This window comes from Octopus sinensis, linkage group LG1, assembly GCF_006345805.1.
Source record: "Octopus sinensis linkage group LG1, ASM634580v1, whole genome shotgun sequence".
Lineage (NCBI taxonomy): Eukaryota > Metazoa > Mollusca > Cephalopoda > Octopoda > Octopodidae > Octopus > Octopus sinensis.
The window spans coordinates 73,989,130-74,006,205 of record NC_042997.1 but is presented as its reverse complement, the minus strand read 5'-3'; the positions used below and the strand labels follow the sequence as shown (position 1 = coordinate 74,006,205).

The following is a 17,076-nucleotide window of genomic DNA, read 5'->3' as shown; positions in this document are numbered from 1 at the left end:
TTAGTGATCACTCCAAACACCATGATGTTGACTGAATGTTTGATTTTTATCACTCTTTGTACATGTCCTCAGATTGCATTGTCCTCAGACTGATGCCCAAACACTCTGAAATGTTCGTACTGGAGCTTCTGGGGCAAATGCCAAGCAGTACAGCATGTCATTTCCACATTTCTGGCAAATTTTTCTCACAGACAGAGCCCAACTGATGCTACTAAACAGTGTAGTTGACAAAATAAAAAACAAACAATGCACATGCATGAAATTAAAAATGTAAAATGGCGACAATTTACCCATTGCCCCCTGTATATGCATATATTATATATATCTTCTATCCAAATTTTAAAAGAACTCCAAAAATGTGTTAAGTTACATGTTTTTCATTTAAACTGAAAATAAAGTAATACCATATTGGAAGGGTATCAATAAATGCTTTATTATTATCAGTCTTTCGTTTTGGGCCACAAGCCCAATTAGCCCTCCACAGGAGCTAGCTTAAAAGTCCACATGGAGTGCAGCTTTTAAGCTAGTATATATATATATATAAGTTATATTTAAAATTAAAAATTAAGGTTTAGTAAGGAGACATTAAAATGCAGTCTCCAAACCTTGTTTTGGTTAAGTACCAGGTAGTGTGCCTGGAGAACATGTTCACCACTTATGGTTACCATTATTGCACTTTCATCGCTGGATCTATGTCAGGAATTCCTAGGTACATGTTAGGTAAATTTCAAATGATGGATACAAAAGACGGGGTGTAACTAGAAGCTTTATTTAGCACAAAAACTGTTTCAGCTTCCTTCTGCACTGTTCCCTAGTGGGTGTGGAATGAAGCACACACACACCATACACACACACGCACACACACACACACACACACCACACACACACATAATTGTCTTGTCTGTGCAAGTGATATGTAAGTATTTAGAACCAATACAATAATTAAGGTAAGACCTATAGATTCTAGTCCAACATCCAAATGGAAACTATCAATGATAATTGGAAGGTAACTTGATGTTATTTTATTTGTACGAATCTACTATAAATCAAATCTGTTTCCAGCAGACTCAGATAGCATCCAGTCTGCTAGGCACAATCTTATTGTTGTACCAGCTGATGGAAATGCTCAGCTTCTTTATTACTTTATTATATTTTATTCTTGATGAGATTCTAGATTTTAACACCACTCATTCTGATTTTGTTGCGAATTGTTTTTATAAATTATTTTGATGAAACAACACCCTAGTCTGTTATAGAATTAACAATACATAGCATGCATGACTGCATCATTGCTAATGAATGAAAGGTTACTGTGAAGTTGCTGAAGCAATTGTCAACTATGAAATAAGAATATCAAATTCTATTCCTCAATTTTTATTCATGCTGTTTTAGCCATAAGATGATGCCATCCCACTGGCTGGGTGGGCAGGCTGACATTTTGTTGGATGGCTGTTGACAGTTCAGGAGTTCATCCGCCATTTTGACAGGGCTTATTTTTCATCTCACAGGGTGTCCAACAACATCCTCCTCACCAAGCGAGCCTGGTGGGGTTGTCAGTTTAGTCGCCGATGACCCGACCATGAAACTGGTTGTACTAGATTACGTGCTACCAGTAGCACTCTAGAGCAACCTGACATGACAATTTTTATCATTCATACTATATGATGGCTGTGAAACATAGATTTTCAATGTTTCTATGGGGTTTGTTCTTCTTTTGCAATTTTCAGATAGCCACCTTTTGTGTGAGTGCTTCCTGGAGTAAACCCTCCTAAGATCTGTGTACATACATACATACACACATATACACACACATATATACGCACATGCACATACACACATACGTGTATGTATATTTATATTATATTATTTTTTGTTACATAGTTAAATATTTATTGCCTGTGTGTTATTAAACTCTTTTTGGTTGCAGTATTTCATCTAGGAAAACTCCCTTTAAAGATGTAGTTCAAGAGCATAGTATACTTTGCAACCTGGTAAAACAAATTGCTCCAGAGATGAACAGGAATTACAGATATATTTCGCTGTTATTTCAGCTCACTGGTGCTGTATACTCAATTTGCCTTTGTGACAAATTCAAATCACCAGGTTTGAAGTATACTACGTTTTTAAACACACTACATCTTTAACGAGTCTTTCCCTAGATGGAATACTGCAGCCAAAAAGTGTTTAACAATGCACATACATTGAGTATGTGACATTGATAATGTTTACAATATAGAGCTGCTTCTAATTCAAAATTTAAATTTTATTTTATTTGTGTAGCACATCAGCAGATAGATTTCACACTATATATACTTTATGTCAGTGATTTGAATTTGTCTCAAGAGCAAATCACATATATGTGCCGTGTGTGTATGTGTGTGTGTGTGTGTCTGTATGTAGGAATGTAAATGCATATATGTGTTTATATATATGTGTGTGTGTGTGTGTGTGTACATATATACCTAGAGTTCGTCTAACTGATTTTCATTTAAAATAATGGATACATTTTACTTTAAAGCATCCTCACTTAATCTTAACTTACTTGTATATTTGATAACTATATCCAATATTCTTTTGTCACTCAGCTACACTTGTTGGACAGTTATATATAGACATTTTCATTATATTTTATTGGCATCATTTTTGTCTATATATTTTTCTTGACTATGATACACACACACTCACAGACATCTATATTTATCTGTGTATACACACACACACACATGCATGCACGCATGCACACACATACACATGCACGCGCATACACGCACACACACACACACAAACACACACACAAAGCTGTAATAAAAGTAAGAGCTCAAACTTTCATATTGGGATAGTCATTTTGTAATTTCTACTATCTCTTATTATTCACATCAAGTGATCATAATGCTGATTGTTAATTATGAATAATCATTCTTGATGATAACTATTAATAGTTATTGATAATTATGTTAGATAATTCGATGTTATTATTAATGATTATGTGGTTGTATACGTTCATAATTGTTATTGAAACATTTTAGAAATGCTCAGATGTTGTAAATGTGGTTTTAAAATATTAATGATGCTTGCTTTTTATTTCTTTTAATATATTTCTATACTTATATCATCATCTTCATCATCATTTGCCTATTTTGCAACCAGCACTACTAAATAACTTGCAAAACTTTTCCATAATTACATGAGTGAGATGGAATTTGTATTTTCCCATAGCTAGACATATTTTACATAGAAAATTTGAAACAAATAAGCTAGCTTGTATGGAGATGATTTATTGAACATCATCATTGTACAAGCAATTATTGTATGTCAAGAGAAGGGTACACACAAACATACATGCAAACATACACACACATATGCACACACATACACACACACACACACACACACACACACACACACACACACACACACCACACACACAGAGGTTCCTTTCAATTTTGCTCTACCAAATCCACTCAGAAAGCTTTGATTGCCTTATGGCTATAGTAGTAGACACTTGCCCAAGACCTTGTAGTTGAGAAGCAATCTTATTAGCTACATGTACATACATACATACATACATACATACATACATAGAGATGAACATCGATTTTCCATGTGATAGGGTTGATACTTGTTGAGGTATTCTTAATATGAAACCATTGGTAGCTTTAATACACAAATAAAGAAATTTTATCCACCAATGCAGTGTTGAGTACTCATTCTCATTGCTTGATATTTATGTATGCATGAATATATATATATATATATATATACACATATATACACACACATACATACATACATACATACATACATACATACATATAATATGTAATCATCATCATCATCATCATCATCATCATCATTTAATGTTCTTTCCCATACTGGCATTAGTTGGGTGGTTTGACAGGATCCAGCAAGCTGCAGGTCTTCATGAAGCTTCAATTTCAGCTTCATCATTGGATGCCTTTCTGGATGCCAATCTCTTTACAGTGCATGCTAAATGCCTTTTCATGTCATCAGCACTACTAAGTAACTTGCAAAACAGCCAAAAGATCCCCTGGACCAAGTGGGGAAGGATATTTGAGAGGGGGAGTTTGGATTTATGTCTGGTGTTGAGTGGCTAAAATATGATGGGGGAACCAACACAAGTGTTTTGTTATAAAGGAGATACAAGGCTACCCTGAAATTATATAAGGGTGGGTTGAAATAGCTGGAGAGAAGATAAAGATTGTAGTGATTGGGTGCCAGAATGAACTTTCAAGATACAAGAATGTTAACATAAGAGAGGATACAGAGCGTGAATCGGTGGGTGTCGGAAGGGAATGGCTTCATAAGGATGTGAGGGGAAATGGGGAGGTGGAGGTGAATGTAGTGAGTGATGAAGAAGGGTGGAGGTATAGTTGATGGGAAATACAAGTATAGAGAGGAGATAAGATGAGAAAGATAGAAGTGGCTCAGCAAGGATGAGAGATCAGGAAGTAGGGAAATTGTGTGCAAGGTGTAGGTGCAGTGAGAAGGAAGGTGCAGCAATATATATATAAGGGAGGTTCTATTGAGTGTGAGCAGATATAAAAGGGTGTTGAAAAGGACAGCAGATGAGATGTGTTAAGATGAAGTATGGCAGAGAGATCAGTGAAGGATGATAATTATGAGAAGAAGTGATGAAGAGGTTCTAGGAGTAGTGGGAAGGAGGTAACTGTTAGTGCAAAGAATGGGAGGGGATGCAATATGTGTTGATTCCACTCTCAAGTGGTTACAGCAGCTAAGTAGTGTCATGGATAGGGGAATGATGGAGGGATGGGTAAGATGTAGGAAATCCTTGATGGGGCAGAGTGGGTGTAGGGGCAGGGCTCAACATGTACAAGCATTTACAAAATGCTTTTCAGATCCTTTTGCTTTGATAAATAGGTTTCCTTGAGCATAGCAAATTACCAATCATTTTTGATCTCTTGCCAGTTTCCCCTTGAGTTTCAGCATCTTACACACAAAGCCATAAGTCAGAAAAAATATAAACTTGTATATTTGTCAACTGAGTAGGTGAAATTAATCAAGGTGTACTGTATTATATCCTTTAAGGCCGATCTTACCAATCAGTTTGCAATAGGTGTTAAACCAGATGGTAGATAACAGTTCAACTGTGTAATACTACACTCATCAGAGCTGGCAGTTATGGAAGAAAATATGGTGACTGCTTTCTGTTATTGGAGGTATAAAAATACATCTGGTTTGTGGTTGGTGTGAAAAAAGGAGGAAGCAAACTGAGCTATGGTTAAATCAAGAGTTATGATCCTTGACACCAAATGACTTTTGGGATGTTATAAGACTACGAGAGTTTTGTGAAAATGTGTGCGGATTGGAATGTATGCAGTGGTACTATATATAAAGAGGGCATGTTGTGTTATCTCTACATGTCTCCTTAACAGCCACTGTAACATGAAGACAGTCGTTTGTGACAAAGGTAATATGAAAAGGCCCACTTGGGCGACCAAACATGTGAAAGTATGTGGGAATGACAGAAAGTCCTTTAGGAACTAGGTTTAATAGCTATAAGTCCTCCTTCAATATCCCAGAGAGATGAAACTCTTCAGTCCTGGTCAGGCATATATGGTTGTTGAAGGAAAGCATCATTGAGTACATCATAAAATGTTAGAGAAGTGCAAGGCTTATTTTAGTAGCAAAAGAAAAGAGAAAAGAGCCATATTAAACAACTTTCAACACCCAGATATTAATCTAAACTGCATAAGTGAGATTTTTAGTCCTTGCCCACATGAAAGAAAGTATATTTTATTATACCTACAAACCCTATCCTCTTTTGGCTCTACCACCACCAAAACTTGGAAACCTGGCAAAGAGTTTTGCCAAAACATACATGAACAAACACAGACACATATGCACCCTAGCATGGGCCCAAGCATTTGGACAACACCACCCTTTTCCCCCAAATAACTCCCAACACATGTCATGGGCTTAGGTGTTTGGTCCCCTTGCCCATCCAGTTTAACAGTAAGTAAAATGAGACATTGAGAAACATGTTTGATTGATGATGATTGATAATTTTTGATATGAAGAAATAAAATGAAATAAAAATGGTTATTTTTGTGTATGGATTGTATTAATGTGCATTAATTATTTTTGTCTATAGTTCACATGATGGGAGTTCTGTAAATGGCCGTACCAATGCCGTATCTGTTGAGCAGTACATGAAGCAATTTCGACACTTAAGAGAAGCAACTTCAAAATCAAGTAGGATTTTAAAAATTAATTTGTTTATATATTCCATTCCAATGTTTTTTTCTCATTTAATATGAAAGCATGAAAAATATGAAAATCAGAAAGATTAATTTTCCAGCAGTTGATATGAGATAAGCTTGTCTCAGCAAAAATGAGTGAGTAAGGTCAATATCACTGACAAGCTGAATATTTCTCACCAACATATAGAACACTGGAAGAATGGAAAAAGTTATAGAACCATGATCTCTACTGAGCTTTTCTCACTGTTCTATATTCTTACAATAGTCCTTCTCACTGCTTACTTAAATCTCTCCTCACTTCTTATTTGTTATTTTCACTGAACATTGAAAATAATTCCCATCTTTAATAGCATGTATTGTGAACTTTTCTTTACATCAAAGTGGTTTAAAACAGCATAATATAACAATAAGAGCCTTTGTATGGCTCATCTGATTAAAGCTAGCATCCAAATTTCACTCAATTCACACCTTCTGAAAAGAAGACTTCTAGCTTTAAATAGTCCTACATACACTATGTCATAAATGAAACAAAAAAACAAAAAAAACAAAAAAAACAAAAAACGTGATGGTTACAAATGCAATAACTGAATATATGATTGTATGGTCAACAAGTTCACTTCAGAGACATAGCCTGAGATTGGCCTTCTGAGTGAAATCATTATATGTAAACTGCATAGAAGCCTGTTGTGTGTGTGTGTGTGTGTGTGTGTGTGTGTGTGTATGTGTGCCATGTGTGTGTGCACATGCGTGTATGCATGCAAGTATAATATATATATATATATCATCATCATCATCATCATCATCATTTAGCGTCCGCTTTCCATGTTAGCATGGGTTGGACGGTTCAACTGGGGTCTGGGAAGCCAGAAGGCTGCACCAGGCTCAGTCTGATCTGGCAGTGTTTCTACAGCTGGATGCCCTTCCTAACGCCAACGACTCCGTGAGTGTAGTGGGTGCTTTTTACGTGCCACCCGCACAGGTACCAGACGGGGCTGGTAAACGGCCACAAACGGATGGTGCTTTTTACGTGCCACCGTTACGGGGGCCAGGCGAGGCTGGCAATGGCCACGATCGGATGGTGCTTTTTATGTGCCACCGGCACGGAGGCCAGTCGGGGCGGCGCTGGCAACAGCCACGATCGGATGGTTCGCTTATGTGTCACCGGCACTGGTATCACAGCTGCAAAACTTCGATTTTGCACAGCTGCAAAAAAAAATATGCACAGCTGCAAAACTTCGATTTTGGTTCTGATTTCTGATATCTGATTTGATTTGATTTGATTTCCACTTGCCTCAATGGGTCTTCACAAGAGGAGTTTTGTGTCTCAAGAAGGAAAGGTATGCATAAGTCGACTGGCTACATCCCAGGTAGAGGCCACGGGTTATGGTCTCACTAGTCCTGCTGGGTCTTCTCACGCACAGCATACTTCCATAGGTCTCGGTCTCTAGTCATTTCCTTGGTGAGACCTAAAGTTCGAAGGTCGTGCTTCACCACCTCGTCCCAGGTTTTCCTGGGTCTACCTCTTTCACAGGTTCCCTCAACCACTAGGGTGTGGCACTTTTGCACACAACTATCTTCACCCATTCTCGTCACATGACCATACCAGCGCAAACGTCTCTCTTGCACACCACAACTGATGCTTCTTAGGTCCAACATTTCTCTCAAGGTACTTACACTCTGTCGAGTATGAACACTGACATTACACATCCATTGGAGCATACTGACTTCATTTCTTGCGAGCTTACGCATATCCTCAGCAGTCACAGCCCATGTTTCACTACCATGTAGCATGGCCGTTCATACACGTGCATCATACAGTCTGCCTTTTACTCTGAGCCAGAGGCCTTTTGTCACCAGCAGGGGTAAGAGCTCTCTGAACTTTGCCCAGGCTATTCTTACTCTAGCAGTTACACTTTCAGCACACCCACCCCAGCTACTGACTTGGTCACCTAGGTAACGGAAGCTATCAACTACTTCTAGTTTTTCTCCCTGGAATGTGGTAGAAGTTGGTCTCTGCACATTTTCACTGTTTATTGCTCCTGAGCATCTGCCACAAACAAAAACTATTTTCCTAGTTAGCCTTCCTTTGACATTGCTGCACCTCTTATGTGTCCATAGCTTACACTTGGTGCATCTTATAGAGTTTCTACCTACACCTTTTCTACAGATCGAGCAGGGCCATCTACCTGAAGGCGTTTGTGATTGGTCTACCTTCCTACTTATTAGGACTTTGGTTTTGGCTAGGTTGATTCTAAGGCCCTTCGATTCTAATCCTTGCTTCCACACCTGAAACATCTCCTCCAGTTCTGATAGTGACTCAGCAATTAGAGCAAGATCATCAGCATAGAGGAGCTCCCAGGGGCATCCTGTCTTGAATTCCTCTGTTATTGCCTGGAGGACTATGATAAATAGGAGGGGACTGAGGACTTAACCTTGGTGGACCCCAACCTCTACCCGGAATTCTTCACTGTACTCGTTGCCAACCCTCACCTTACTAGCAGCATCTCTGTACATGGCTCGCACAGCTCTCACTAACCCTAGTTTCTTCATCTATCCCTAGTTTCCTCATTGACCACCAGATAAGGGATCGGGGGACCCTGTTGAAGGCTTTCTCCATGTCAACAAAAGCCAGGTAAAGGGGCTTATCTTTGGCTAGGTATTTCTCCTGCTTACCAGGAATATAGCATCAGTAGTACTTTTCCCTAGCACGAACCCAAACTGCATCTCATCTAAGCTAACTCTCTCTCTAATTAGTTGGGCTATAACCCTCTCCGTAACCTTCATTACCTGATCCAGCAGCTTGATACCCCTGTAGTTATTTGTATCTAGGGCTTCACCTTTACCTTTGTAGCAGTTGACTATTATGCTGCTACACCAGTCATTGGGAATGACTCCTTCGTGTATCACCTGATTAACTAGACGGGTGACTAGGCTATAGCTGACACTACCGACAGATATTTTGAGCATCTCTGCAGTAATTCCTGATGGGCCTGGGGCTTTCCCTGTCTTCATGCTTGTAATTGCCTTAACTACTAAGGAACTGTCAACTCGGATTGCTGGTCCCTCTGTTGGGTCGACATTCGGCAGACTCTCTTTATCCCATTCATTTTCTTTATTCAGCAACCTTTCATTGTGGCGTCTCCAAACCTCTCTCTTTGCATCATCATTTAGCGCAAGTGAACCATCATCCTTGCAAACACATTTCTCTCCTACCACATCACGATTCTCTCTCACACACTGTCTTGCAACACGAAATACCTCAAGTCTTTCATCCTCATGGCGCAGAACATTGGCAAATTTTTTCTTATCTGCTTCTCCTCTGGCTAAATACACCTGCCTCCTAGCTTCCCTTCTGGCAGTCTGCTACCACCGTTCTGCCAGTCCTTCCAAGCCTGTTTCTTTTGTCTAATAGCCCTGTCAACAATATTGTTCCACCACCACGTTATTTTGGGTCTTGAGGGTACTTTGCACCAACCACAGATCTGGTCAGTGGCTGTCAGCAGGTTGTCCCTTAGAGACCTCCAGTTGTCTTCTACCCCATGTGAAGCTATACCCCCTTCTATTTCGTCAAAGGCTTCAAGTAATATATCTCTAAATCTTTGTCCATTCGCAGGATCTTTAAATTTCCAGACCCTTCTCCAAGCTGGTCGTCTTCTAGTCATCCTCTTAGTCCTGATCCTAAAGTCACTAACTACCAGTCTATGTTGTGGGGTACATTCTTCGCCTGGAAAGGTTTTGGCATTTATAAGCAGCCATCTTTCCCTTTTTCTGGCAAGGATGTAGTCAATTTGGCTAGTATGTCGGCCCAATCGGTAGGTGACCAGGTGGCTTGTAGGTTAGTGTTGCAAACTATAAGACTATTCGCATCGCAGAACTCCAGCAGCCTGGTTCCCTCCTCGTTGCGGGAGCCATAACCGTAGCCTCCATGTACGCCATGGAAGCCCCCAGCATGTCGTCCAACATGCCCATTGAAGCCACCAGCCACAAAGAGAAGGTCCCTGTCATTCATCAATGAGGTGGTCTGCAGTAGGGTGTCATAGAATTGGTATATATATATATATATATATATATATATATATATATGAGGTCTGATCAATGACTGTTGCCATAGTAATGAAGTTAAACCACACAGAGTAAAGCTGTTTGGCACAGATTGAACTTGAACTCTGCTGTGCAGGCACACTAAATTTAACATGCTAGCTCATTTCTGCTGTTTACAGCAGTGCTTGACAGGAAAGTGGCTAGTGTGTGATCATTGCATTGACCATGACAGAGAAAACTGTCATGGTGATAGAAAACTGCTCAAAGGCCTATGCAAAGTTGCAGAAAGTGTATGAAGAGGAGTGTATGAGTGATCCAGACGTTTCCAAGATGTCTGAATAAATGTCAATATTGATGAAAGTTCTGGGAGACCCACAACTAGCAGAACTGAGAAAAACATCGCAGATGTGTATGCAGCTGTGAGGGGAAATCATTGAATCACTATCGGTGAGTTATCAGAGCATGTGCAGATTATTAGTTATGATTCAGTTCAGTCCATTATCACTGAAGATTTGGGTATGATATGCATGTCTGCCAAAACTGCTTTCAGCTGACCAAAACGACACTCGAGTTTCAGTTGCGCAAGATCTTCATTGTGTTAAGAATGATGAAAATTTTTGAAAACTTTGTATAGGCCTCTGAGCAGGTAGTGCCAAGCTTTTAGCAAAATTTAATACAGATTTTCTGCTCAACTTTCTCTATCATGGTCAATGTGATGATCACACTCTACACACCTTCCTTTCAAGACGTGTTTTTTCTCTCTCTGAGTTTTTCTTCTCTCCATCTGTTTTCTCTCCTCATTCCCTTCTGTAGAAGAGCATAAACTTGAAATGTCAAAGACTCTTCCACTTTCCTGAGTGTCAGGCTAATACACTTTGTTTGTTGTTCTAACCTCTTTCCCTGTCTTGTTTCTTTTTGTTTTTTGTACAGTTTTGAACTATATGTGTGAGTGAGAGTGTGTGTATGTGTGTGCGTGTGTGTGCACGCACACACACACACACACAACATGCGAAGACTAGAGAGGAATGAAGCTAGTGTGCTCTGTTGGATGTGTAATGTCAGTGTGCATGTATGTGAAAGTGCAAATGTGTTGAGAGAAATACTAAGCATAAAAGAAATCCGTTGCAGCAGACAAGAGAGAAGACTGCATTGGTTTGGTTATGTGATGCATATGGATTTAGTTACATAGAGTGGATGGAACCTGTGGAAGAGGTAGACCCAGGAAGACATGGGATAAATTAGAGAAGGCTGATCTCAAGTTGTTGAGCCTTATAGAAGAGATAACAAAGAGCTGAGATAATTAGCTATTAGCTGTACTTTAGAAGATCTATCTGTCATAATGATGAAAATTAGCTAAGAGCATTTGTTTATGCATGTACATTCCCATGCACTCAATCTATCCCATCAAGAATTCCTCACATCTCATCCTCCTAACACCTATTCATCCATCACTCTTTTGGCACGTAAAAAACACCATTTGAGTGTGGATGTTGCCAGTACCGCCTGACTGGCCCTCGTGTCGGTGGCACAGGAAGGGCATCCAGCTGTAGAAACTCTGCCAGATCAGATTGGAGCCTGGTGCGGCTATCTGGTTCGCCAGTCCTCAATCAAATCGTCCAACCTATGCTAGCATGATGATGATGACTGGGAGCAGAATTGGCACATATTTCATTCCTCCAGTTTGCACTACCAGTTGCCTCCTTCTTCCTCTATTAACAATCATCCCTCATTCCCATTATTATCCCTTTCCATTGCCAACCACCCACTTTCTATGCTTTCACTTATCTCTCCCCTTCTCTGATCTACATTTTAGAACTCATCTTTAAGACCTCTCATGCTGGTTAATCATTCTCTATGCCCTCTCATAGACAACATCCCTCTCACTATAGCCACCATTATGTACCATTGACATCCATCTCTGTCACTGTACATTACCTTGCATTTCATCCTCCTTTGCTTTCGGGCTTTCTTAGCCATTTCTGTAGCTAAATATTGCTTAAGTGTCCCAGTAAACAATGGTCACACTTGTGTGGGAGTTGATTCCGGGGAAAAGCGAGACGTATTTAGGAGAAAATAGGAAAAATTTTAAATAGAGACAAATACTCGAGTTGTTATCAAATCATTTATATCTTCATATCATCGACATATGTTTTGATGGATGCATTCAAAATACATCCGACAAGATGAATAATAATCAGCAATGCATCAATCTTATCAGGAAGGATATAAACAACAGTGCGCATCAAATAGACATTTTAACAGGTATAAGAAACCACAGAAAATGTGACGTATATTAATATGCATATGTACACATGCATGTGCACACACACACGCACATACACACACATATATGCATATATGTATACAAACATACCAACACACACATATACACCTAGGCCCTGTGGTGGCCCATAGATAAAATTAGTGGGGGGTGCTGCTTCAGAAAATTTTTAGCCGTTGTTTTAATATTGTGTAAAAGGAAACAAACATATAAAAAGAAAATTTATGCACAAACTTGATCGGTTCATGTTTTAACCACTGGTAGGTAGTGTGTTTAATTTGTTTACTGAACACCACTGCGAATTACACTTTGTTTTTCAAATATTCCCCCTAAATCACAAAATAAGGGTAGAAAATCTGCCCTATTTTTCAAATCCTGGCAACAACATTGTAGCTGGAAGCAGGATAATAATCTAATTCTACACTTTGTCACATTCAAGAATATAAACACGTTTTTAAGTACAACACAGGCGGAGTCAAAAAGAAACACTACCTTTCACCAGTACAGTGGGGTAGGCACTGCGTGAACAACAGTGCTCTCTCTCCCTCGCATGAAACTTCCTATCTCGGACATGTGAGCATGCGCACAACAGCCAAACACCGCGTCACTGGAACCGTGAAGCACACAGTTCTTTACAAAGATTTTGTATTTCTTTCATAAACCAGATGGTGGTTACTGAAATTAAGCTTAAGGATTATACAATGGACGAGTCTAAAGAAAGAATTAAAGAAAAAAAAGGACTCATTGTATTGAATGTTATCGATAGTATCAAGTGGAAATAAGGAGTGCCGCCATTCCACCATTGCCCACGCCTATTCCCCCTATTTTTAGGAAGGAGTAGCCAGAACAAGATAAGCACCAGGTATTTAATTTATTTCCCAGCTCAAAGAAGCGAGCCCCGCTCTATGTTTGGGTCAAGGCATAGAACACAACCCCCAATATCTGCATGGGCCCCGACAGCATATGCTGGATTACCTCCACTGCATCATGCTGCTTCCGTACCTCTTTGAGCAACATCAAATTCACTCATCCGTCCACGAACACACTCCAAGCTTTCCTCTCATTTATAAACTCTCTTGCTTCTCTCACTCTAACACTTCTAACCATCAAAGCTTTCCTCACTCCATCCATCCACACAAACCGATGTCTGCCTTTGGTTCTGCTGCCTGCCACTTCTGCTTTCACCGCTTTCTTTACCATCTGCTCCTCATCCATCCTCTCCATGTGGCCAAACCATTTCAACATTTGTCTATCCATTTTGGTTGCTAGTCTTTCTTTCATTCCTGCTCGCCTTCGCACCTCCTCATTCTTCATCCTGTCCATTCCTGTCACACCAACCATAGCCCTCAAACATCTCAAACACATACACACGTATGCACACATGCACGCACACACACATTTCTAAAATGGTTTATAGGGATATATAATCCTAGTGGATACTGTGTTTGATCTTATGGGTTATCAATGCTGGCTAGCCACAGTGAATGCTGATGAAACTCAGATCAGTAAAAAACTACTATACTCGGTTAATCGTCACTTGATAATTCTAATGTCCTTATAAAGACTGCATAGTGTACATAGAGAAAAAAATACTAAGTTAATACAAATCAGGTAAACGGAGATTTGCACATTTAAATTTTATTATACAGTTAATCACATCATTCTTCGCCAAGACCTACACAGCGGAAATGTGTGTAGGTCTCGATGAAGAACGATGTATAATAAAACTGTATTATAAAACTTGGTTGTGCAAATATCTGTTCTCCTGATCTTTTAATTTTAGCATATATTTATATATTTACAGGTACCTTGTTTTCTTATATGTATATATATATGTATATTTTTACTTATAGATATATATTATTTCATATCTTTCAATTGCATATCTTACTTTTCTTTATATTTATATATATTATTTATATTTAACTAGCAGTATCGCCCGGCGTTGCTCGGGTTTGTAAGGGAAATAACTATATAAGCATTTTTAGAGATGTAAAGTATAATAGCCATCTCAATATGGCTAACCACAAAGGGGGGTTGTTACTGTACCTTTTTACGTTCTGAGATTTAATAATAAATTTTTAGAGAGTTACTTCCCTTATATATGCCAAAAATGCATTAAAATGGGAAAAATTGATGGTAAATTTTTTTTAAATCGTAGACTCATCATAGATGCGCGCTAATACCCAGAAGGGCTCGATATGAATCACGACTATAAGATATCCGGTTTTGGTTAAACTGCACCGCAAAATGTGGGAGTAGTTAGGAATCTAAATCGTAGGAGACAGACAGCACACAACCTTACTTTTATATATAAAGATTCTTATTCACACATCGTATCTTTTTTATTTTCAATTTTTTATATGTATGTAACGGTTGTTTCTTGGGAAGGCTGCAATTCACTTGTTCGGGGTCACCACTTGTAATGGTAAATATTTGTTGTTATAATTGCATACTGTAGGATGTGAAAGATGAACAATATATGAAGTTTTAAGAAAGTATTTATTTACTGTTATATTACGAATACCTTGCCTCGACGAGCAGGTTATGATAAATCCAAAAGCATGCGAAGTAAAGTTTGTGTTTGTGTCCCCTTCATTGTTTAGTAGTAAATACAGAGAGAGATAGAATGATGTTATAACAGAACAGGATTAGAGCTAGAGAGGATTGTAGGGTGTTGTTTCACAGTTGCTGACAGTAAACTTCATTTCCCCCTCTGACCAATGTTCCAGCTGGTCAGCCAGACTTAGTTCTCGCTAAGGAAATTTATATGATAGCTAGTATGGGAAGATTTTAAAACAAAAGTATTTCAGGCTGCAAGTTCGTCAGTGGGATTTAAATCATGTACGTCCAGTGACTGGTAGTCAGATAGATCAGCAGAAATTCATGATCTACTTTTAGAGAAACATAACTTAGGCAATACACTTCTTTTCTCGGTCCTTGAACGCCAACTTAAACGAAGCTTACAGAAAGCTGAAAAGGAAAGTGCTCTAAGGAAAATTAAACAGGAATGATGGAATGATAGAGCAAAAGGGGCACAAGAAGCAGCTGATAAAAATAATGCCAAGGGTTTGTACTCTTATGTTAAGGAGGTATATGGCCTAAAACTTTCTTCAATCGCTCCAGTTGGAGCAGCAAATGGACGTTTGCTTCTGACTGATACTGCTTCTATCCATAAGTGCTGGGTAGAACATTTTTCTACACTTTTGAATAGACCATCATCCGTTGACATATAAGGACGACAGAAAAAATTGAACACCTTTCAGTTATAGAAGAGATGGCATTTGAACCTGCTCTAAATGACATTTATTAAGCTGTGAATAAGCTGAATAACAATAATTCTCCAGGGTCTGATGGAATCTGCAAAAGTCTTGAAATATGGGTGTGTGTGTATGACAAAATGTTTGAACACTTAAATATATTAATTTGTCACTGTTGGAGAGCTGAGAAAGTTCCACAAGGCTGGACTGATGCCATTTTAATTTCATTGTATAAATCGGGGCCAAAAGATATGTGCGGTAATTTTCGTGGGATTTCACTTTTGTCTGTGGTTGTAAAGGTACTTGCCCTCATTTTGTTAGGACATTTAAATACCTATATAGTTTCAAATATAGTGCCTGAGTCTCAGTGTGGTTTTCGTTCCTCCAGGGGTACAGCTGATTGTATCTTTACTGTCAGATAATTACAAGAAAAGTGCACTGAACAGAATCTTGCTCTATACCATTGCTTTGTTGATTGGAGCAAGGCATTCGATGCTGTTAATCAAAATGCTCTGTGGCTAATTCTAAGGAAACTAGGTTGCCCAGAAAAATTTGTAAACATGATCAGGGCTTTGCATCAAGATATGAAAGCCAGAGTTAATTTTGGTGGTAGGCTTTCTGAATCTTTTACCGTGGAAAATAGAGTAAAGCTAGGAAACCTTACTGCACCCACCCTCTTTGCAATATATTTTGCTGTTGTGTTGTCACATACTTTTTAAAACTCTAAGGAGGGTATTTACACATAAAATATCGAACAACAGGGAATGTTTTTAATCTGACCAGACTGAAATTCAAAAACGAAGGTTTTACTTCACTCATCAGAGAACTTTTGTACGCTGATGATTGCGATCTTGTCAGTCATTCTGAAAAAGGTCTGCAATCTCTTGTATCTGATGATTTTGGCTTGACCATCAACTTGAAAAAAACCCCAGTTGTAATGCATCAACCTGCATGTGATGCTGTTTGTAACCCCGCTGAAATTTTTGTTAAGTGTAAGTTACTTGAGGTTGTCGATTCTTTTGCAATTGACCTCATGGAGTTTCTGTGACCTTAACCAATAGTCTGTTGAACTTGCTGGATAAATTCAAGAGTTCTAATGATTTCAGAGCATTTAGAATGCTTTTTATCCTTTGATACTGGTGATATGTTTCCATCTTCAGTTTCTAACTCCTTACAAACTTTGTAGATGAAAGATCTGGCAACTTTTAAAAATTGAAATATTTCTAAATCACTATGCTCAGCTTTTATAACC

The 17,076-nt window shown here is 38.8% G+C and overlaps 1 protein-coding gene across 1 annotated transcript in view; it reads left to right on the top strand.

Annotated features, from left to right (window-relative positions):
• The window catches only part of LOC115211108 (protein-glutamine gamma-glutamyltransferase K-like), a 122,680-nt gene that overhangs the window by 54,470 nt on the left and 51,134 nt on the right, over positions 1–17,076 (top strand). Inside the window, exon 2 of the mRNA XM_029780018.2 lies at positions 6,134–6,234. Within this exon, the coding sequence (XP_029635878.1) occupies positions 6,134–6,234 (101 nt within the window). The remainder of the gene's footprint in view (positions 1–6,133; positions 6,235–17,076) is intronic.